Here is a 22,573-nt window from a genome sequence, read left to right as displayed (position 1 = left end):
AATCCAAGAACAACAGTAAAGGACCATGTGTAGATGCTGGAGGAAATAGGTACAAAAGTATCTATATCCACAGTAAAATGAGTTCGATATCGACATAACCTGAAAGGCCGCTCAGCAAGGAAGAAGCCACTGCTCCAAAACCGCCATAAAAAAAGCCAGACTTCGGTTTGCAACTTCTAATGGGGACAAAGATCGTACTTTTTGGAGAAATGTCCTCTGGTCTGATGAAACCAAAATATAACTGTTTGGCCATAATGTCCATCGTTATGTTTATTGTATATATATTCTGTTGTCTGTAGATTATGTTTATTGTCTATATATTCTGTTGTCTGTAGATTATGTTTATTGTCTATATATTCTGTTGTCTGTAGATTATGTTTATTGTCTGTAGGTTCTGTTGTCTGTAGATTATGTTTATTGTCTATATATTCTGTTGTCTGTAGATTCTGTTTATTGTCTGTAGGTTCTGTTGTCTGTAGATTATGTTTATTGTCTATATATTCTGTTGTCTGTAGATTATGTTTATTGTCTATATATTCTGTTGTCTGTAGATTCTGTTTATTGTCTGTAGGTTCTGTTGTCTGTAGATTATGTTTATTGTCTATATATTCTGTTGTCTGTATATTATGTTTATTGTCTATATATTCTGTTGTCTGTATATTATGTTTATTGTCTATATATTCTGTTGTCTGTAGATTATGTTTATTGTCTATATATTCTGTTGTCTGTAGATTATGTTTATTGTCTATATATTCTGCTTGTTGTCTGTAGATTCTGTTTATTGTCTGTAGGTTCTGTTGTCTGTAGATTATGTTTGTTGTCTATATATTCTGTTGTCTGTAGATTATGTTTATTGTCTATATATTCTGCTTGTTGTCTGTATATTATGTTTGTTGTCTATATATTCTGTTGTCTGTAGATTATGTTTATTGTATATATATTCTGTTGTCTGTAGATTATGTTTATTGTCTATATATTCTGCTTGTTGTCTGTATATTATGTTTATTGTCTATATATTCTGTTTATTGTCTGTAGATTATGTTTGTTGTCTATATATTCTGTTGTCTGTAGATTATGTTTATTGTCTATATATTCTGCTTGTTGTCTGTAGATTATGTTTATTGTATATATATTCTGTTGTCTGTAGGTTCTGTTTATTGTCTGTAGGTTCTGTTTATTGTCTGTAGGTTCTGTTTATTGTCTGTAGGTTCTGTTTATTGTCTGTAGATTCTGTTTATTGTCTGTAGATTCTGTTTATTGTCTGTAGATTATGTTTATTGTCTGTAGATTATGTTTATTGTCTGTAGATTCTGTTTATTGTCTGTAGGTTCTGTTTATTGTCTGTAGGTTCTGTTTATTGTCTGTAGGTTCTGTTTATTGTCTGTAGATTCTGTTTATTGTCTGTAGATTCTGTTTATTGCCTGTAGATTCTGTTTATTGTCTGTAGATTCTGTTTATTGTCTGTAGGTTCTGTTTATTGTCTGTAGGTTCTGTTTATTGTCTGTAGGTTCTGTTTATTGTCTGTAGATTCTGTTTATTGTCTGTAGATTCTGTTTATTGCCTGTAGATTCTGTTTATTGTCTGTAGGTTCTGTTTATTGCCTGTAGATTCTGTTTATTGTCTGTAGATTCTGTTTATTGTCTGTAGGTTCTGTTGTCTGTAGATTATGTTTGTTGTCTATATATTCTGTTGTCTGTAGATTATGTTTATTGTCTATATATTCTGCTTGTTGTCTGTATATTATGTTTGTTGTCTATATATTCTGTTGTCTGTAGATTATGTTTATTGTATATATATTCTGTTGTCTGTAGATTATGTTTATTGTCTATATATTCTGCTTGTTGTCTGTATATTATGTTTATTGTCTATATATTCTGTTTATTGTCTGTAGATTATGTTTGTTGTCTATATATTCTGTTGTCTGTAGATTATGTTTATTGTCTATATATTCTGCTTGTTGTCTGTAGATTATGTTTATTGTATATATATTCTGTTGTCTGTAGGTTCTGTTTATTGTCTGTAGGTTCTGTTTATTGTCTGTAGGTTCTGTTTATTGTCTGTAGGTTCTGTTTATTGTCTGTAGATTCTGTTTATTGTCTGTAGATTATGTTTATTGTCTGTAGATTATGTTTATTGTCTGTAGATTATGTTTATTGTCTGTAGATTCTGTTTATTGTCTGTAGGTTCTGTTTATTGTCTGTAGGTTCTGTTTATTGTCTGTAGGTTCTGTTTATTGTCTGTAGATTCTGTTTATTGTCTGTAGATTCTGTTTATTGCCTGTAGATTCTGTTTATTGTCTGTAGATTCTGTTTATTGCCTGTAGATTATGTTTATTGTCTGTAGATTATGTTTATTGTCTGTAGATTCTGTTTATTGTCTGTAGGTTCTGTTTATTGTCTGTAGGTTCTGTTTATTGTCTGTAGGTTCTGTTTATTGTCTGTAGGTTCTGTTTATTGCCTGTAGATTCTGTTTATTGTCTGTAGATTCTGTTTATTGCCTGTAGATTCTGTTTATTGCCTGTAGATTCTGTTTATTGCCTGTAGATTCTGTTTATTGTCTGTAGATTCTGTTTATTGTCTGTAGATTCTGTTTATTGCCTGTAGATTCTGTTTATTGTCTGTAGATTCTGTTTATTGTCTGTAGATTCTGTGTGTTGTTTTTTGGCAGTACCATTTAACAGATTCAAATTCCTTTACATGCAAATGTAGCAGGATGGAACAAGCCTGTATATAGATGCCTGTATATAGATGTCTGTGTGCATCCCAAATGTCAGACTGTTCACTATATAGTGCACTGCTTCTGCCCAGGGGCCATAGGGAGTAGGATGCCGTTTGGAACACCTCCGTGGTCTCAGAGAGGGCAGGAACATTAGTTAGGACCCTGTAGGGGGATGTTCTGTACTGTCTGTCACCTGTCTGTCTGGGATGATGTAAAATATACTTATATCGATATCACGTCAAGACATAACAAAGAAATGTATTGTTAATTTAAAAAAAAAACTTTGTAACGCTCAGAGAACATTATTTAAAAAACATACATTCTAGGCAGAGTTGCAAAGAAAAAGCCATATCTCAGACTGGCCAATAAAAAGAAAAGATTAAGATGGGCAAAAGAACACAGACACTGGACAGAGGAACTCTGCCTAGAAGGCCAGCATCCTGGAGTCAGCTCTTCACTGTTGATGTTGAGACTGGACACAGGAACTCTGCCTAGAAGGCCAGCATCCCGGAGTCGCCTCTTCACTGTTGACGTTGAGACTGGACAGAGGAACTCTGCCTAGAAGGCCAGCATCCTGGAGTCGCCTCTTCACTGTTGACGTTGAGACTGGACAGAGGAACTCTGCCTAGAAGGCCAGCATCCTGGAGTCAGCTCTTCACTGTTGACGTTGAGACTGGACAGAGGAACAGCATCCCGGAGTCTCCTCTTCACTGTTGACGTTGAGACTGGACAGAGGAACAGCATCCCGGAGTCTCCTCTTCACTGTTGACGTTGAGACTGGACAGAGGAACAGCATCCCGGAGTCGCCTCTTCACTGTTGACGTTGAGACTGGACAGAGGAACTCTGCCTAGAAGGCCAGCATCACAGAGTCGCCTCTTCACTGTTGACGTTGAAACGGGTGTTTTGCGTGTACCATGTAATGAAGCTGCCAGTTGAGGACCTGTGAGGTATCTGTTTCTCGAACTAGACAGTCTAATGTACTTGTCCTCTTGCTCAGTTGTGCACCGGGCCCTCCCACTCCTCTGTCTATTCTGTTTAGAGCCGGTTTGCGCTGTTCTGTGAAGGGAGTAGGACACAGCGTTGTAAGATCTTGAGTTGCTTGGCAATTTCCCGCATGGAATAGCCTTAATTTCTCAGAACAAGAATAGACTGACGAGTTTCAGAAGAAAGTTCTTTGTTTCTGGCCATTTTGAGCCTGTAATCGAACCCACTAATGCTGATGCTCCAGATACTCAACAAGTTTAAAGAAGGCCAGTTTTATTGCTTCTTTAAATCAGGACAAAAGTTTTCAGCTGTGCTTACAAATTTTTTCTAAGGGTTTTCTAATGATCAATCAGCCTTTTAAAATGAACCTCCCTGCAACGTTCTCAGAACCTCCCTGCAACGTTCTCAGAACCTCCCTGCAACCTAAAAATCTACGTTCCAAGAACAGGCAAAATGTTCCATTTTAAATGTCAGGAAACCTATGTCTTCGTTCCCAGAACGAACAAGAAACCAAAAACGTACTTTCCCACAACTTCCAAGTATACCAAATGTGCTGCTAGCTGGGTAAAGTCCCTTAAGTCTTGAGTAAGTCCTATATCATAGTAACATCAACAAAGTAGACAATAAAGTGTGACCAGGTTCAGTTGTCCAACGTTGTCCAACAATGCAGATAGAAATGCCATGATTACAGCCGACATGACTCCTAGTTCGACATGTCAGAGAGGCATGTTTGTTCTACATAACATATTTCTATCTGAACGTTCCTAAATGTTGTGTCCTCCTCTTAACCCTCCTCCCTCCACAGCCGCAGTGTGTTCAGAGATTAACCTGGGTTACTGCAATGACCTGGACTACTCCAGGTGAGTCTTCAGGTTACCCTCCCTTACTATAAGCCGAGTATGCATCCCAAATGCCACACTATTCCCTATATAGTGCAGTACTTTTGACCAGGGCCCATAGGGGGTTCCCTCCCTTACCCTAGGGTGAAGATATTTCCCACATGGAAATGGAAGAGAATAACTTTGTTTGAGAAAAAACATTACCAATATGTTCTCATCTACTTGACTGATTGATTCACTGACTGATCGACAGACCGATTCACAGATTTACTGACTGACTGACTAATTGATTGATTGATTGACCTACTGACTGACTGTTCAACAGACTGATCGTCAGATCGACCAATCAACCAATTGATCAATTGCTCATCTCCTCTCTCCCCAGGACCATCTTCCCTAACATCCTAGGTCAGCAGTCTCGTCACGAGGTGGAGTCTGGAGCTGAGTACCTCCTCCTCTCTGTGATCCACGGTCTCCTCAACGGGGAGTGTTCCCCCGACATCCGTCTGCTGGGGTGCTCCGTACTCGCCCCGCGCTGCCAAGACCTACCCAGCCCCGCACCTGTCAAGGTGTGTCCCAGCTAGCACATTTAGTTCCAGCCCTGCCCCCGTCAAGGCGTGTCCCAGCTAGCACATTTAGTTCTAGCCCCGCCCCCGTCAAGGCGTGTCCCAGCTAGCACATTTAGTTCTAGCCCCACAACAGTCAAGGTGTGTCCCAGCTAACACATTTAGTTCCAGCCCCACAACAGTCAAGGTGTGTCCCAGCTAGCACATTTAGTTCCAGCCCCACAACAGTCAAGGTGTGTCCCAGCTAGCACATTTAGTTCTAGCCCCACAACAGTCAAGGTGTGTCCCAGCTAGCACATTTAGTTCCAGCCCCACAACAGTCAAGGTGTGTCCCAGCTAGCACATTTAGTTCCAGCCCCACAACAGTCAAGGTGTGTCCCAGTTAGCACATTTAGTTCCAGCCCCACAACAGTCAAGGTGTGTTCCAGTTAGCACATTTAGTTCCAACCCCACAACAGTCAAGGTGTGTCCCAGCTAACACATTTAGTTCCAACCCCACAACAGTCAAGGTGTGTTCCAGTTAGCACATTTAGTTCTAGCCCCACAACAGTCAAGGTGTGTTCCAGTTAGCACATTTAGTTCCAACCCCACAACAGTCAAGGTGTGTCCCAGCTAGCACATTTAGTTCCAGCCCCACAACAGTCAAGGTGTGTGTGCTGGAAGGGTTGGATCCAGGATGGGTGTCCATCTCATATGGATTAATACAGTATTCTTCTTCTCCTCATATTCCCCCTTCTTCTTCTTCTTCTTCTAAAGTCATGCCGCAGTGCATGTGAGGCGGTGAGGAAGGGGTGTGGCCACGCGTTCGAGGGCATCGACATGGCGTGGCCTTACTTCCTAGACTGTGACCGATTCTTCGCCGGCGAACAGGAAGGCTGTCACGACCCGTTGGCCCCGTTAAGAGGTAGCCCTCCCGGAATTGTACATGTTAAAAATAACTTGTTGAATATACAATAATTACACAATAAGAGTTTTTACTGTACTGTACAAATTTTATTTTTATTACCTCTGAGCTAGGTGGGACGTTAGTGTCCCACCTGTCCAACATCCTGTGAAATTGCAGAGTGCGAAATTCAAAATACAAAATGTGTAATATTAAACATTCATGAAAATACAAGTGTCTTACATTGTTTAAAAGCTTAACATCTTGTTTATCCAGCTGCTTTGTCAGATTTCAAAAAGGCGTTACGGCGAAAGCACACTATGCAATTATTATCTGAGGACAGCCGGCCCGTGTACAAAAGCCTTACAAACATTTTCCAAACAAGCAAAGGCATCACAAAAGTCAGAAATAGCGATAAAATAAATCACTTACCTTTGAAGATCTTCCTCTGTTTGCAATCACACGGGTCCCAGCTACATAACAAATGATCCTTTTGTTCGATAAAGTCCTTTCTAATATCCCAAAAAATGTCAGTTTAGTTGGCGCGCTTGACTGACTAATCCACCGGTTACCCTCATTCAAAATGCATACAAATGAACCTGAAACTTCGTCCAAACAAGTCAAACAACGTTTCTAATGAATCCTCAGGTACCCTAATATTTAAATAAATGATAAAATTTAAGACGGAGAACAGTATGTTCATTACCGGAGATAAATAACGTAAAGTGTGCGCCCTCACTGACGCACGCCACAACACTACAGCCAAAATGGAAGCTACCTAGAAAAACTACAAATTCTAGCTAATTTATCAAAAAACACACCTGAATCTCTTTCTAAAAACTGTTGACATCTACTGGAAGCCCTAGGAACTGTTGACATCTACTGGAAGCCCTAGGAACTGTTGACATCTACTGGAAGCCCTAGGATCTGTTGACATCTACTGGAAGCCCTAGGAACTGTTGACATCTACTGGATGCCCTAGGAACTGTTGACATCTACTGGAAGCCCTAGGATCTGTTGACATCTACTGGAAGCCCTAGGAACTGTTGACATCTACTGGAAGCCCTAGGAACTGTTGACATCTACTGGAAGCCCTAGGAACTGTTGACATCTACTGGAAGCCCTAGGGACTGTTGACATCTACTGGAAGCCCTAGGATCTGTTGACATCTACTGGAAGCCCTAGGAACTGTTGACATCTACTGGATGCCCTAGGAACTGTTGACATCTACTGGAAGCCCTAGGATCTGTTAACATCTACTGGAAGCCCTAGGAACTGTTGACATCTACTGGAAGCCCTAGGAACTGTTGACATCTACTGGAAGCCCTAGGAACTGTTGACATCTACTGGAAGCCCTAGGATCTGTTGACATCTACTGGAAGCCCTAGGAACTGTTGACATCTACTGGAAGCCCTAGGAACTGTTGACATCTACTGGAAGCCCTAGGAACTGTTGACATCTACTGGAAGCCCTAGGAACTGTTGACATCTACTGGAAGCCCTAGGAACTGTTGACATCTACTGGAAGCCCTAGGAACTGTTGACATCTACTGGAAGCCCTAGGAACTGTTGACATCTACTGGAAGCCCTAGGAACCGTTGACATCTACTGGAAGCCCTAGGAACTGTTGACATCTACTGGAAGCCCTAGGAACTGTTGACATCTACTGGATGCCCTAGGAACTGTTGACATCTACTGGAAGCCCTAGGAACTGTTGACATCTACTGGAAGCCTTAGGAACTGTTGACATCTACTGGAAGCCCTAGGAACTGTTGACATCTACTGGAAGCCCTAGGAACTGTTGACATCTACTGGAAGCCCTAGGAACTGTTGACATCTACTGGAAGCCCTAGGAACTGTTGACATCTAGTGGAAGCCCCAGGAACTGTTGACATCTACTGGAAGCCCTAGGAACTGTTGACATCTAGTGGAAGCCCTAGGAACTGTTGACATCTACTGGAAGCCCTAGGAACTGTTGACATCTACTGGAAGCCCTAGGAACTGTTGACATCTACTGGAAGCCCTAGGATCTGTTGACATCTACTGGAAGCCCTAGGAACTGTTGACATCTACTGGAAGCCCTAGGAACTGTTGACATCTACTGGAAGCCCTAGGAACTGTTGACATCTACTGGAAGCCCTAGGAACTGTTGACATCTACTGGAAGCCCTAGGAACTGTTGACATCTACTGGAAGCCCTAGGAACTGTTGACATCTACTGGAAGCCCTAGGAACTGTTGACATCTACTGGAAGCCCTAGGAACCGTTGACATCTACTGGAAGCCCTAGGAACTGTTGACATCTACTGGAAGCCCTAGGAACTGTTGACATCTACTGGATGCCCTAGGAACTGTTGACATCTACTGGAAGCCCTAGGAACTGTTGACATCTACTGGAAGCCTTAGGAACTGTTGACATCTACTGGAAGCCCTAGGAACTGTTGACATCTACTGGAAGCCCTAGGAACTGTTGACATCTACTGGAAGCCCTAGGAACTGTTGACATCTACTGGAAGCCCTAGGAACTGTTGACATCTAGTGGAAGCCCTAGGAACTGTTGACATCTACTGGAAGCCCTAGGAACTGTTGACATCTAGTGGAAGCCCTAGGAACTGTTGACATCTACTGGAAGCCCTAGGAACTGTTGACATCTACTGGAAGCCCTAGGAACTGTTGACATCTACTGGAAGCCCTAGGAACTGGTGACATGTAGTGGAAGCCCTAGGAACTGCAATCTGGGAGGTATTCCATAGATTTTCCCATAGACAGCCATTTTAAATGATGTCATCATCCCCCCCCAAAAGAAATTACAGATGGATTCTCCTCGGGTTTTCGCCTTTAACAGTTTCTGAAACTTTAGAGTGTTTTCTATCCAATACCACCAATTATATGCATATCCTTGCATCTGGGCCTGTGTAACAGGCAGTTTACTTTGGGTACCTCATTCATCCAAACTTCCGAATACTGCCCCCTAGCCCAAAGAAGTGTTTAGCATGTTGAACATACATTCTACCCTGTCTTACAAAATAAGAGTTTTTTAATGTACTGTTACACAAATAGAATTTTAACATGTTAAAAACGCATTCTACCCTGTCTTACAAAATAAGAGTTTTTAATGTACTGTTACACAAATAGAATTTTAACATGTTAAACACGCATTCTACCCTGTCTTACAAAATAAGAGTTTTTAATGTACTGTTACACAAATAGAATTTTAACATGTTAAACACGCATTCTACCCTGTCTTACAAAATAAGAGTTTTTAATGTACTGTTACACAAATAGAATTTTAACATGTCAAACATACATTCTACCTTGTCTTAGCATTCACAAATACCTGAAAAGCTATCTAGGACATAGTGCATTTTTAGTTCCTAAATACATTACAAATGTATTTGAAAGAGCTTACCAAGTAATTTAACATGACAATCGTAATGTGTGTCCGCCCCTTTTTTTAAATGTTCACCTAAAATGAAAGGCCATAATGTATTTCTTCCAGCCCAGCTGCAATTTAGATTTTGGCCACTAGATGGCAGCGGTGTCTGTGCAAAGTTTAGACTGATCCATTGAACATTGCATTTCTGTTCAAAATGTTGTATCAAGACTGCCCAAATGTGCCTAATTTGTTTATTCATACCTTTTCATGTTCAAAATTGTGCACACTCCTCAAACAATAGCATGGTATTCTTTCACTGTATTAGCTAATGTAAATTGGACAGTGCAGTTAGATTAACAAGAATTTAAGCTTTCTGCCCATATCCGATATGTCTATGTCCTGGGAAATGTTCTTGTTACGTACAACCTCATGCTAATCAAATTAGCCTACATTAGCTCAACCATCCCGTGGATTGGACACCGATCCCGAAGGGGTGTTTCAGAAAACCAACTATGATCAATTCAGCTAATCTCCCACCCCCTTCCTCCATATCACTCGACCCCCCTCCCCTCCTCCTTTCGCCCTCTCCCTCTCAGCCAGACAGGAAGTGGCTTTCTCCAACCTGTCTCCAGACGAACCCTCCACCATCATTCAGTTCACGTACCACTCCAACGCCCAAATGTACAGCGTTCTGAAGAGGACGGCTGCCAAGTGCTCTCACATCTCCCGCACCTACAGGTACTGGCTGTTGTCTGCTGCTGTTTGCTTTGACAGGAAATACAACCTCAAGGGGATGAATAAACTACTGATCTGTGTATCTATATATCTACAGTACTGATCTGTGTATCTATATATCTACAGTACCGATCTGTGTATCTATATATCTACAGTACCGATCTGTGTATCTATATATCTACAGTACTGATCTGTGTATCTATATATCTACAGTACTGATCTGTGTATCTATATATCTACAGTACGGATCTGTGTATCTATATATCTACAGTACTGATCTGTGTATCTATATATCTACAGTACGGATCTGTGTATCTATATATCTACAGTACTGATCTGTGTATCTATATATCTACAGTATCGGACGCAGCACAGAGGGGAAAGACCTCCTGGCCATAGAGTTCACAGACAACCCCGGAGGGCATGAACTGTGTGAGTGTGTGACGATTTAAGGTGGAGTGATTTCTGGGGTTTGAACTGCACCGCAATGGGGCAAGTGAGCTAGGGAGCCCATTGGTACAGGGCTAGTTGAGGACCTCCTGTTTATTAAAGCCTATTGGTACAGGGCTAGTTGAGGACCTCCTGTTTATTAAAGCCTATTGGTACAGGGCTAGTTGAGGACCTCCTGTTTATTAAAGCCTATTGGTACAGGGCTAGTTGAGGACCTCCTGTTTATTAAAGCCTATTGGTACAGGGCTAGTCGAGGACCTCCTGTGTCTTAACATCTTCTAAAATGAACTTTGACACAGGTTTTGACTTGAGCAATTCCTTTCCTGTGTCTCTCACCCCCTCCCTTCCTCCCCCGTCTCTCCCTCCCCCATCTCCCCCATCTCAGTGGAACCGGAGATCAAGCTGGTTGGCAACATGCATGGCAACGAGGTCCTGGGTCGCCAGTTGCTGCTCTACCTGGCCCAGTACCTGTGTTCCGAGTATCTCCTTGGCAACCAGCGTATCCAGACGCTCGTAAACACCACGCGCATCCACATCCTGGCGTCCATGAACCCCGACGGTTACGAGCTGGCGGCCGCCGAGGTAGAGGATAGCAACGACCCGGAACAACAACCACACCACAACCAGGAAGTAAATCACAAATAAATTTAAAAAACGTCGAAGCCGGGACCAACCAACCGCCGCGTTAGAGATAGAAAGAGGCCACGCCTCCTATCTTCTCCATTATATAGAGTCTGTGACAGCATGTGTTGGGGCACTCTCTTTCTAAGCCTTGCCCCTTTTCGCAACTGCCTATCATCTACCTGAGCTCTCCTATTTGTTCAGCCCCTCCCACTACCAGAGAGACAGAGTGATAGTGTCCTCAACCAATCAACAAGAGCCGTCGGTTAGACTGTTGTCATGGAAACGCAGTGCCATTTTTTTTTGTAGCTGTGTTTAAGGTCGAAGAGGTAACACTGCTAGAAATCTCAAAACGTTTTTCTTAAAATATAAAATGTAACAAATATATTTGTAATAGATAGAACGTCTAGTCGTTGTTTTTCCCAACAGCTGGCGGTGGGAAGCTCTATTGTCGCTATCATCATCTTTTCAAACTACCGAATGATTTCTGGACTATCTTCTTGTAATAGATAGAACGTCTAGTCGTTGTTTTTCCCAACAGCTGGCGGTGGGAAGCTCTATTGTCTTTATCATCATCTTTTCAAACTACCGAATGATTTCTGGACTATCTTCTTGTAATAGATAGAACGTCTAGTCGTTGTTTTTCCCAACAGCTGGCGGTGGGAAGCTCTATTGTCTTTATCATCATCTTTTCAAACAACCGAATGATTTCTGGACTATCTTCTTGTAATAGATAGAACGTCTAGTCGTTGTTTTTCCCAACAGCTGGCGGTGGGAAGCTCTATTGTCTTTATCATCATCTTTTCAAACAACCGAATGATTTCTGGACTATCTTCTTGTAATAGATAGAACGTCTAGTCGTTGTTTTTCCCAACAGCTGGCGGTGGGAAGCTCCATTGTCTTTATCATCATCTTTTCAAACAACCGAATGATTTCTGGACTATCTTCTTCACACAAACAGCATGTCCTGTCACTACAGACACCCTGGTTCGATATCCAGGCTGTATCACAACCCGGCCGGCTGTGATGGGGAATCCCATAGGGCGGCGCACAATTGGCCCAGCGTCGTCCGGGTTTGGACGGTGTAGGCCGTCATTTTAAATAAGAATTTGTTCTTCACTGACTTGCCTCTTAAAATAAAGGTTTTAATAAAAACATAAATGTTTACTCGACAGCTTGTTCTCTCCGGACGGATTACATAGTCTGTCCCTAAATTACTTCCTGTATAGGGAACGATCATGTGACTTGACTGGGAAAATCTCTGGGCCCTCTTCTGGGTCACATGGTCAACAAAACACTCCTGACCTCTTATATTCATCCTATCCAATCACATTCTTCTAACCGACATGACTTCCCATGTTTTCCATTACCCATGATGCTTCACTCTTCACTCCTCCCCGTAACGCTCCTGCAGGGTCGTGGGGTGTTGAACCATGTCTAGGGTCACAACCTTTACCCTCTGTGTGTGTTTGTGTAGGGTCACGAGCTCAACGGTTGGACGGTGGGTCGCACCAACGCTCAGAACCTAGACTTGAACCGAAACTTTCCTGACCTTACGTCTATCCTCTACCGGAATCGCAGGATCAAACGGTTCCGCACAGACCACATCCCCATCCCAGACTCTTACTGGTTTGGTAAGGTATGTAATATCAACATCTCGCTACACTGGTGTCGGTAGTGGGATGGCGCCAGTGAGGCCATCGGAGAGGTGTGTACACATGAGTGATGTAACTAGCTTCTCTATAGCAAGTCCCTCAGGTGTAGGTACCTCTCCGATGGTATGGGAACTTAGCTTTCTGTTGATGTGGGAATGTATAGGACATTCCTACTGTTTTGGTAAGGTATAGGACATTCCTACTGTTTTGGTAAGGTACAGGACATTCCTACTGTTTTGGTAAGGTACAGGACATTCCTACTGTTTTGGTAAGGTACAGGACATTCCTACTGTTTTGGTAAGGTACAGGACATTCTTACTGTTTTGGTAAGGTACAGGACATTCCTACTGTTTTGGTAAGGTACAGGACATTCCTACTGTTTTGGTAAGGTACAGGACATTCCTACTGTTTTGGTAAGGTACAGGACATTCCTACTGTTTTGGTAAGGTACAGGACATTCCTACTGTTTTGGTAAGGTACAGGAGATTCCTACTGTTTTGGTAAGGTACAGGACATTTCTACTGTACAGGACATTCCTACTGTTTTGGTAAGGTACAGGACATTCCTACTGTACAGGACATTCCTACTGTTTTGGTAAGGTACAGGACATTCCTACTGTTTTGGTAAGATATGTTCTAGGGGTGTCCAGAGTTTTAGACAAAACCAGTTTTGTAAGGGAAATGTGTAATTATCCTCCTCTCCTCTCCTCTCCTCTCCTCTCCTCTCCTCTCCTCTCCTCTCCTCTCCTCTCCTCTCCTCTCCTCTCTCAGGTAGCTTCAGAGACTTATGCAGTGATGAAGTGGATCAGGTCTGTGCCGTTTGTCCAGTCTGCGAGCCTCCATGGTGGAGAGCTGGTGATCTCTTATCCCTTTGACTTCTCTAGACACCTCCATGAAGAGAGGATGTTCTCCCCTACACCTGATGAACAGGTACCCTGTCCTGTAATACACCTGACCAACAGGTACCCTGTCCTACACCTGACCAACAGGTACCCTGTCCTACACCTGACCAACAGGTACCCTGTCCTGTCCTACACTTGACCAACAGGTACCTTGTCCTGTAATACACCTGACCAACAGGTACCCTGTCCTGTAATACACCTGACCAACAGGTACCCTGTCCTGTAATACACCTGACCAACAGGTACCCTCTCCTGTAATACACCTGACCAGCAGGTACCCTGTCCTGTCCTACACCTGACCAACAGGTACCCTGTCCTGTAATGCACCTGACCAACAGGTACCCTGTCCTGTCCTACACCTGATGAGCAGGTACCCTGTCCTGTAATACACCTGACCAACAGGTACCCTGTCCTGTAATACACCTGATGAACAGGTACCCTGTCCTGTAATACACCTGATGAACAGGTACCCTGTCCTGTAATACACCTGACCAACAGGTACCCTGTCCTGTAATACACCTGATGAACAGGTACCCTGTCCTGTAATACACCTGACCAACAGGTACCCTGTCCTGTAATACACCTGACCAACAGGTACCCTGTCCTGTAATACACCTGACCAACAGGTACCCTGTCCTGTAATACACCTGATGAGCAGGTACCCTGTCCTGTAATACACCTGACCAACAGGTACCCTGTCCTGTAATACACCTGATGAACAGGTACCCTGTCCTGTAATACACCTGACCAACAGGTACCCTGTCCTGTAATACACCTGACCAACAGGTACCCTGTCCTGTAATACACCTGACCAACAGGTACCCTGTCCTGTAATACACCTGACCAACAGGTACCCTGTCCTGTAATACACCTGACCAACAGGTACCCTGTCCTGTAATACACCTGACCAACAGGTACCCTGTCCTGTAATACACCCGATGAACAGGTACCCTGTCCTGTAATACACCTGATGAACAGGTACCCTGTCCTGTAATACATCTGACCAACAGGTACCCTGTCCTGTAATACACCTGACCAACAGGTACCCTGTCCTGTAATACACCTGACCAACAGGTACCCTGTCCTGTAATACACCTGATGAACAGGTACCCTGTCCTGTAATACACCTGATGAACAGGTACCCTGTCCTGTAATACACCTGACCAACAGGTACCCTGTCCTGTCCTACACCTGACCAACAGGTACCCTGTCCTGTAATACACCTGATGAACAGGTACCCTGTCCTGTAATACATCTGACCAACAGGTACCCTGTCCTGTAATACACCTGGTGAACAGGTACCCTGTCCTGTCCTTCACCTGATGAACAGGTACCCTGTCCTGTAATACATCTGACCAACAGGTACCCTGTCCTGTCCTACACCTGACCAACAGGTACCCTGTCCTGTAATACACCTGACCAACAGGTACCCTGTCCTGTAATACACCTGATGAACAGGTACCCTGTCCTGTAATACACCTGACCAACAGGTACCTGTTCTAAACCTGACCAACGAGTACCCTGTCCTAAATCTGACCAACAGGTACCCTGTTCTACACCTAGTTCATGTCAGTGGTGAAAACCTCTTCTGTTCCCAGGCTAGAAAATGCCATGTTGTAGAGTAGAGACTGTGTTCCTCTCTGCAGGCATTTAAGCAGCTGGCCCGGACATACGCAGACTCTCACGCCAGCATGGCCGACAACAACACAGAGAGGTGATTATATTCCTGGCTATTATTATGATCACCCCTTATTACATGACCTATATATTGTATATTCTAGGTGTGGAGCGTCCTTCATCCGGAGTGGAGGCATCATCAATGGAGCTCTGTGGTACAGCTTCCCAGGGGGTACGGAACCTTCTATATCTTCTCCTCTCCTCCTCGTGTCATTCTGTCTCTCCTTCTCGTGTCATTCTTACTCTCTCTTCCTCTCGTCCTCTCCTCCTCTCTTCCTCTTCTCTCTCCTCCTCTCCTCTCCTCCTCTCCTTCTCTTCTCTCTCCTCCTCTCCATCTCTTCTCTCTCCTCCTCTCCTCCTCCTCTTTTCCTCTCCTCCTCTCCTCCTCTCCTCCTCTCTTCCTCTCTTCCTTTTCTCCTCTCATCTCTTCCTTTCCTCCTCTCCTCTCTCCTCCTCTCTTCCTCTCTTCCTTTTCTCCTCTCATCTCTTCCTTTCCTCCTCTCCTCTCTCCTCCTCTCCTCCTCTCTTCCTCTTCTCTCTCCTCCTCCTCTTTCTCTTCTCTCTCCTCCTCTCTTCCTCTTTTCCTCTCCTCCTCTCCTCCTCTCTTCCTCTTTTCTCTCCTCCTCTCTTCCTCCTCTCCTTAACCTCCCCCTCTTATTCCTGTCTCTGTCTGTTAATTCTCAGTACTTGTGTGTCTAGTGTATATATTTACGGTGTGTCCTAACTCTCTATTTCTCCGGTACCGTAGGCATGTCAGACTTTAACTACCTCCACACTAACTGTCTGGAGATTACGGTGGAGCTGGGCTGTGACAAGTTCCCTTCTGAAGAGGAGCTCTACCCAGAGTGGCTCAGGAACAAGGAGGCCCTGCTCAGTTTCATGGAGTCGGTGGGTCTGCCTCTCTATAGCCCAGCGACCAGACAGCCATTTTGTGCCGTAGTTATACCGTAGAAGGCCTTTGTGCTGTCTCATCATTTTATGACCATGTTTAATGTCCTTATCAGTGGTGGCTGGTGGGCAGAGATATAGGAGGACAGCTGGCTCTTTGTAATGGCTGGAATGGAATACATGGAGCTGTATATTGAACACACGGAAAACATGTGTTTGATGTGTCTGATTCCGTTCCATTCATTCCAATACAGCCGTTATGTTAAAACCTCTTAAGGATCCACCCCCTTTTTTTCCCAAATGTTCGCCTAAAATGACATACCTAAATCTAACTGCCTGTAGCTCAGGCCCTGGAGGAAGGATATTCATATTCTTGACACCATTTGAAAGGAAACACTTTGAAGATTGTGGAAATGTGAAAGGAATGTAGGAGAATATGACACATTAGATCTGGTAAAAGATAATACAAAGAAAAAAACAACTATTTTTTTGTACCATCATCTTTGAAACGCAAGAGAAAGGCCACAATGTATTATTCCAGCCCAGCTGCAATTTAGATTTTGGCCACTAGAGTGCAGCAGTGCATGTGCAAAGTTTTAGACTGATCCAATGAACCATTGCATTTCTGTTCAAAATGTTGTATCAAGACTACCCAAATGTGCCTAACTTGTTTATTAATAACTTTTCATGTTCAAAACTCTAATAGCTACTGTAAATTGGACAGTGCAGTTAGATTAACAAGCATTTAAGCTTCCTGACAATATCAGATATGTCTATGTCCTGGGAAATGTTCTTAGTTACTTACAACCTCATGCTAATCGCATAAGCCTACATTAGCTCAACCTCATACTAATCACATTAGCCTACGTTAGCTCAACCTCATGCTAATCGCATTAGCCTACATTAGCTCAACCTCATGCTAATCGCATTAGCCTACATTAGCTCAACCTCATGTTAATCACATTAGCCTACATTAGCTCAACCTCATGTTAAACACATTAGCCTACATTAGCTCAACCTCATGCTAATCGCATTAGCCTACATTAGCTCAACCGTCCCGTGGACGGGACACCGATCCCGAAGAAGTTTTAAGCTGCCGTCCTACTATATATTTGTCCCGCCCACCAGCCTCCACTGACCTTAGCATTCCCTGCCATTCACTGATAGGGTTGCAAATTCCAGGAAACTTCCCCCCCCAAAAAATTTCCTGGGTTTCCAGGAATCTGGTTGGGAGAATCCTAGAATCAGGGGGGATAAGCAGTATATCCAGGAATCCTGGTTGGGAGAATCCTGGAATCCTGGTTGGGAAAATCCTGGAATGAGTGGGGAATGAGCCGTATATCCAGGAATCCTGGTTGGGAGAATCCTGGAATCCTGGTTGGGAAAATCCTGGAATGAGTGGGAAATGAGCCGTATATCCAGAAATCCTGGTTGGGAGAATCCTGGAATGAGTGGGGAATGAGCCGTATATCCAGAAATCCTGGTTGGGAGAATCCTGGAATGAGGGGGGAATAAGCCGTATATCCAGGGATCCTGGTTGGGAGAATCCTGGAATGAGGGGGGAATAAGCCGTATATCCAGGGATCCTGGTTGGGAGAATCCTGGAATGAGTCTGGAATAAGCAGTATTTGTTAAAATAACCCTATGTCATTCCCCAAGCCTGATATTCCCTGTCGTTCCTTCTCTTCTCCAGGTCCACAGAGGTATTAAGGGAGTGGTGAAGGATGAAGAGGGCTATGGAATAAAGGGAGCGTCCATATCTGTCAGGGGAATTCGTAAAGATGTCACCACAGGTAACCACCGTAATAACTGATAGCCATAGTTCTGGATAAGGTCTGCAGCCCAGACAGGCTGCTTCTGAGCAGGACTCTCTGTTAGAGCTCTATGGAGGGAGAAAGGAGCCCAAATGGCTGCTTCTGAGCAGGGCTCTCTGTTAGAGCTCTATGGAGGGAGAAAGGAGCCCAAATGGCTGCTTCTGAGCAGGGCTCTCTGTTAGAGCTCTATGGAGGGAGAAAGGAGCCCAAATGGCTGCTTCTGAGCAGGGCTCTCTGTTAGAGCTCTATGGAGGGAGAAAGGAGCCCAAATGGCTGCTTCTGAGCAGGGCTCTCTGTTAGAGCTCTATGGAGGGAGATAGGAGCCCAAATGGCTGCTTCTGAGCAGGGCTCTCTGTTAGAGCTCTATGGAGGGAGATAGGAGCCCAAATGGCTGCTTCTGAGCAGGGCTCTCTGTTAGAGCTCTATGGAGGGAGATAGGAGCCCAAATGGCTGCTTCTGAGCAGGACTCTCTGTTAGAGCCTTATGGAGGGAGAAAGGAGCCCAAATGGCTACTTCTGAGCAGGGCTCTCTGTTAGAGCTCTATGGAGGGAGAAAGGAGCCCAAATGGCTACTTCTGAGCAGGGTCCTCTATTAGAGCTCTATGGAGGGAGATAGGAGCCCAAATGGCTAATTCTGAGCAGGTGGCTACTTCTGAGCAGGGCTCTCTGTTACAGCTCCATGGAGGGACAAAGGAGCCATTTGGGACATAGATCATACCTAGTTTCATTCACAGAGCTTTTACAGACGCTCCAAGCGGTTTACATTGTATGGTGTTAATGTAGAGATGTTGGCAGTATACACGCAAGGAATCACAACATTCTTTTTGACGTTGTGTCATCACTGGAGAGACGTGACATCAAGACAAACGCTTTCTCGTGGTGGTTACCCTGTATCAACATGTCACTGTCTCCCTCCTTCCCTGTCTCCTTCCCTGTCTCCCTCCTTCCCTGTCTCCCTCCTTCCCTGTCTCCCTCCTTCTCTGTCTAACTCCTTCTCTGTCTCCCTCCTTCTCTGTCTATCTCCTTCTCTGTCTAACTCCTTCTCTGTCTAACTCCTTCACTGTCTCCCTCCTTCCCTGTCTCCCTCCTTCCCTGTCTCCCTCCTTCCCTGTCTCTCTCCTTCTCTGTCTCCCTCTTTCTCTGTTTCCCTCCTTCCCTGTCTCCCTCCTTCCCTGTCTCCCTCCTTCCCTGTCTCCCTCCTCCTCTGTCTCCCTCTTTCTCTGTCTCTCTACTTCCCTGTCTCACTCCTTCTCTGTCTCCCTCTTTCTCTGTCTCCCTCCTTCTCTGTCTCCCTCCTTCCCTGTCTCCCTCCTTCTCTGTCTCCCCCTTCCCTGCCTCCCTCCCTCCCTCCCTCCTTCCCTGTCCCCTGTCTCCTTCCCTGTCTCCCTCCTTCCCTGTCTCCCTCCTTCCCTGTCTCCCTCCTTCCCTGTCTCCCTCCTTCCCTGTCTCCCTCCTTCTCTGTCTCCCTCCTTCTTTGTCTCCCTCCTTCTCTGTCTAACTCCTTCTCTGTCTAACTCCTTCTCTGTCTCCCTCTTTCACTGTCTCCCTCCTTCCCTGTCCCCTGTCTCCTTCCCTGTCTCCCTCCTTCCCTGTCTCCCTCCTTCTCTGTCTAACTCCTTCTCTGTCTCCCTCCTTCCCTGTCTCCCTCCTTCCCTGTCTCCCTCTTTCTCTCTCTCTCCTTCCCTGTCTCACTCCTTCTCTGTCTCCCTCTTTCTCTGTCTCCCTCCTTCTCTGCCTCCCTCCTTCCCTGTCTCCCTCCTTCTCTGTCTCCCCATTCCCTGCCTCCCTCCCTCCCTCCTTCCCTGTCCCCTCCCTCCCTCCATCCCTGTCTCCGTCCCTGTCCCCTCCCTCCCTCCCTCCTCCTGCCTCTCTCTCTCTCTCTCTCTCTCTCTCTCTCTAGCGGAGGAAGGTGATTACTGGAGGTTAATGAACTCAGGAACACACATCATAACAGCATCAGCTAAAGGTTACTCCAAAGTCAGCAAGAGAATTTACCTGCCTGCTCACATGGAAAAAGCTGGGCGGGTCAACTTCGTGCTCAAAAAGGTAAAGTGAGAGGTTTATCTGTGATCTGAGGTGTTTCTGTGTCAGGATAAGTGTTTTCAGAAATATGATATTGATGTCAGGGTCATGATATCTGAGGTGTTTCTGTGCCAGGATCAGTGTTTTCAGAAATATGATATTGATGTCAGGGTCATGATATCTGATGTGTTGATGTCAGGGTCATGATATCTGAGGTGTTGATGTCAGTGTCATGATATCTGAGGTGTTGATGTCAGTGTCATGATATCTGAGGTGTTGATGTCAGGGTCATGATATCTGAGGTGTTGATGTCAGTGTCATGATATCTGAGGTGTTGATGTCAGTGTCATGATATCTGAAGTGTTGATGTCAGTGTCATGAAATCTGAGGTGTTGTTGTCAGTGTCATGATATCTGATGTGTATTATGTTGATATCAGTGTCATGATATCTGAGGTGTTGATGTCAGTGTCATGATATCTGAGGTGTTGATGTCAGTGTCATGATATCTGAAGTGTTGATGTCAGTGTCATGATATCTGAGGTGTTGTTGTCAGTGTCATGATATCTGATGTGTATTATGTTGATATCAGTGTCATGATATCTGAGGTGTTGATGTCAGTGTCATGATATCTGAGGTGTTGATGTCAGTGTCATGATATCTGAGGTGTTGATGTCAATGTAATGATATCTGAGGTGTTGATGTCAGGGTCATGATATCTGAGGTGTTGATGTCAGTGTCATGATATCTGAGGTGTTGATGTCAGTGTCATGATATCTGAGGTGTTGATGTCAGGGTCATGATATCTGAGGTGTTGATGTCTGAGGTGTTGATGTCAGTGTCATGATATCTGAGGTGTATTATGTTGATGTCAGGGTCATGATATCTGAGGTGTTGTTGTCAGTGTCATGATATCTGAGGTGTATTATGTTGATGTCAGGGTCATGATATCTGAGGTGTTGTTGTCAGTGTCATGATATCTGAGGTGTTGATGTCAGTGTCATGATATCTGAGATATATCATGTTGATGTCAATATCATGATATCTGAGGTGTTGTTGTCAGTGTCATGATATCTGAGGTGTTGATGTCAGTGTCATGATATCTGAGATATATCATGTTGATGTCAGGGTCATGATATCTGAGGTGTTGATGTCAGTGTCATGATATCTGAGGTGTTGTTGTCAGTGTCATGATATCTGAGGTGTTGATGTCAGGGTCATGATATCTGAGGTGTAATATGTTGAAGTCAGTGTCATGATATCTGAGGTATTGATGTCAGTGTCATGATATCTGAGGTGTAATATGTTGAAGTCAGTGTCATGATATCTGAGGTGTTGATGTCAGGGTCATGATATCTGAGGTGTAATATGTTGAAGTCAGTGTCATGATATCTGAGGTGTATTATGTTGATGTCAGTGTCATGATATCTGAGATGTTGATGTCAGTGTCATGATATCTGAGGTGTAATATGTTGATGTCAGTGTCATGATATCTGAGGTGTTGATGTCAGTGTCATGATATCTGAGGTGTTGATGTCAGGGTCATGATATCTGAGATGTTGATGTCAGTGTCATGATATCTGAGGTGTAATATGTTGATGTCAGTGCCATGATATCTGAGGTGTATTATGTTGATGTCAGTGTCATGATATCTGAGGTGTTGATGTCAGTGTCATGATATCTGAGGTGTTAATGTCAGTGTCATGATATCTGAGGTGTATTATGTTGATGTCAGTGTCATGATATCTGAGATGTTGATGTCAGTGTCATGATATCTGAGGTGTTGATGTCAGTGTCATGATATCTGAGATGTTGATGTCAGTGTCATGATATCTGAGGTGTTGATGTCAGTGTCATGATATCTGAGGTGTTAATGTCAGTGTCATGATATCTGAGGTGTATTATGTTGATGTCAGTGTCATGATATCTGAGATGTTGATGTCAGTGTCATGATATCTGAGGTGTTGATGTCAGTGTCATGATATCTGAGGTGTTGATGTCAGTGTCATGATATCTGAGGTGTTGATGTCAGTGTCATGATATCTGAGGTGTTGATGTCAGTGTCATGATATCTGAGTTGTTGATGTCAGTGTCATGATATCTGAGGTATAATGCTAGCCGTCCCTTGAGCGAGATACCTGTCAACAACATCCGGTGAAATTGGAGGGTAAGTAAATTCAAATAAATAATAAGTAATATTAAACATTTATGAACATACAAGTATCTTATATCGGTTAAAAGCTGACATTCTTGTTAATCTAACTGAATTTTCAGATTTGCAAAAGGCTTTACGGTGAAAGCATACCATGCCATTGTTTGAGGACGGCGCCCCACAACATATTTTTCAATCACAAACAGTGATTAAATAAATCACCTACTTCTGAAAATCTTCCTCTGATTGCAATCCAAATGGTCCCAGCTACAACAGGAATGGTCGTTTTGTTAGATA

General features: G+C 43.9%; 1 protein-coding gene across 7 annotated transcripts in view; it reads left to right on the top strand.

Moving 5' to 3' along the window:
* LOC110511271 (carboxypeptidase Z) overlaps nt 1–22,573 on the top strand; it is a 36,277-nt gene that overhangs the window by 11,701 nt on the left and 2,003 nt on the right. For 2 of the 7 annotated variants that reach the window (XM_090188191.1, XM_090188192.1), the window contains 13 exons: nt 4,509–4,563; nt 4,928–5,111; nt 5,865–6,012; nt 9,961–10,102; nt 10,458–10,531; nt 10,935–11,179; nt 12,648–12,809; nt 13,596–13,754; nt 15,373–15,440; nt 15,508–15,575; nt 16,152–16,291; nt 17,985–18,084; nt 20,005–20,150. In XM_090188191.1, the coding sequence (XP_090044317.1) occupies nt 4,509–4,563; nt 4,928–5,111; nt 5,865–6,012; nt 9,961–10,102; nt 10,458–10,531; nt 10,935–11,179; nt 12,648–12,809; nt 13,596–13,754; nt 15,373–15,440; nt 15,508–15,575; nt 16,152–16,291; nt 17,985–18,084; nt 20,005–20,150 (1,691 nt within the window). The remainder of the gene's footprint in view (nt 1–4,508; nt 4,564–4,927; nt 5,112–5,864; nt 6,013–9,960; nt 10,103–10,457; nt 10,532–10,934; nt 11,180–12,647; nt 12,810–13,595; nt 13,755–15,372; nt 15,441–15,507; nt 15,576–16,151; nt 16,292–17,984; nt 18,085–20,004; nt 20,151–22,573) is intronic. The other 5 variants (XM_090188193.1, XM_090188194.1, XM_090188196.1 and 2 more) reach the window with 3 other exon arrangements.

This window comes from Oncorhynchus mykiss, chromosome 10 (genome assembly GCF_057628025.1).
Source record: "Oncorhynchus mykiss isolate SJ-2025 chromosome 10, ASM5762802v1, whole genome shotgun sequence".
Lineage (NCBI taxonomy): Eukaryota > Metazoa > Chordata > Actinopteri > Salmoniformes > Salmonidae > Oncorhynchus > Oncorhynchus mykiss.
The sequence above is the reverse complement of the archived record's forward strand: the minus strand, read 5'-3'. Positions and strand labels throughout refer to the sequence as shown.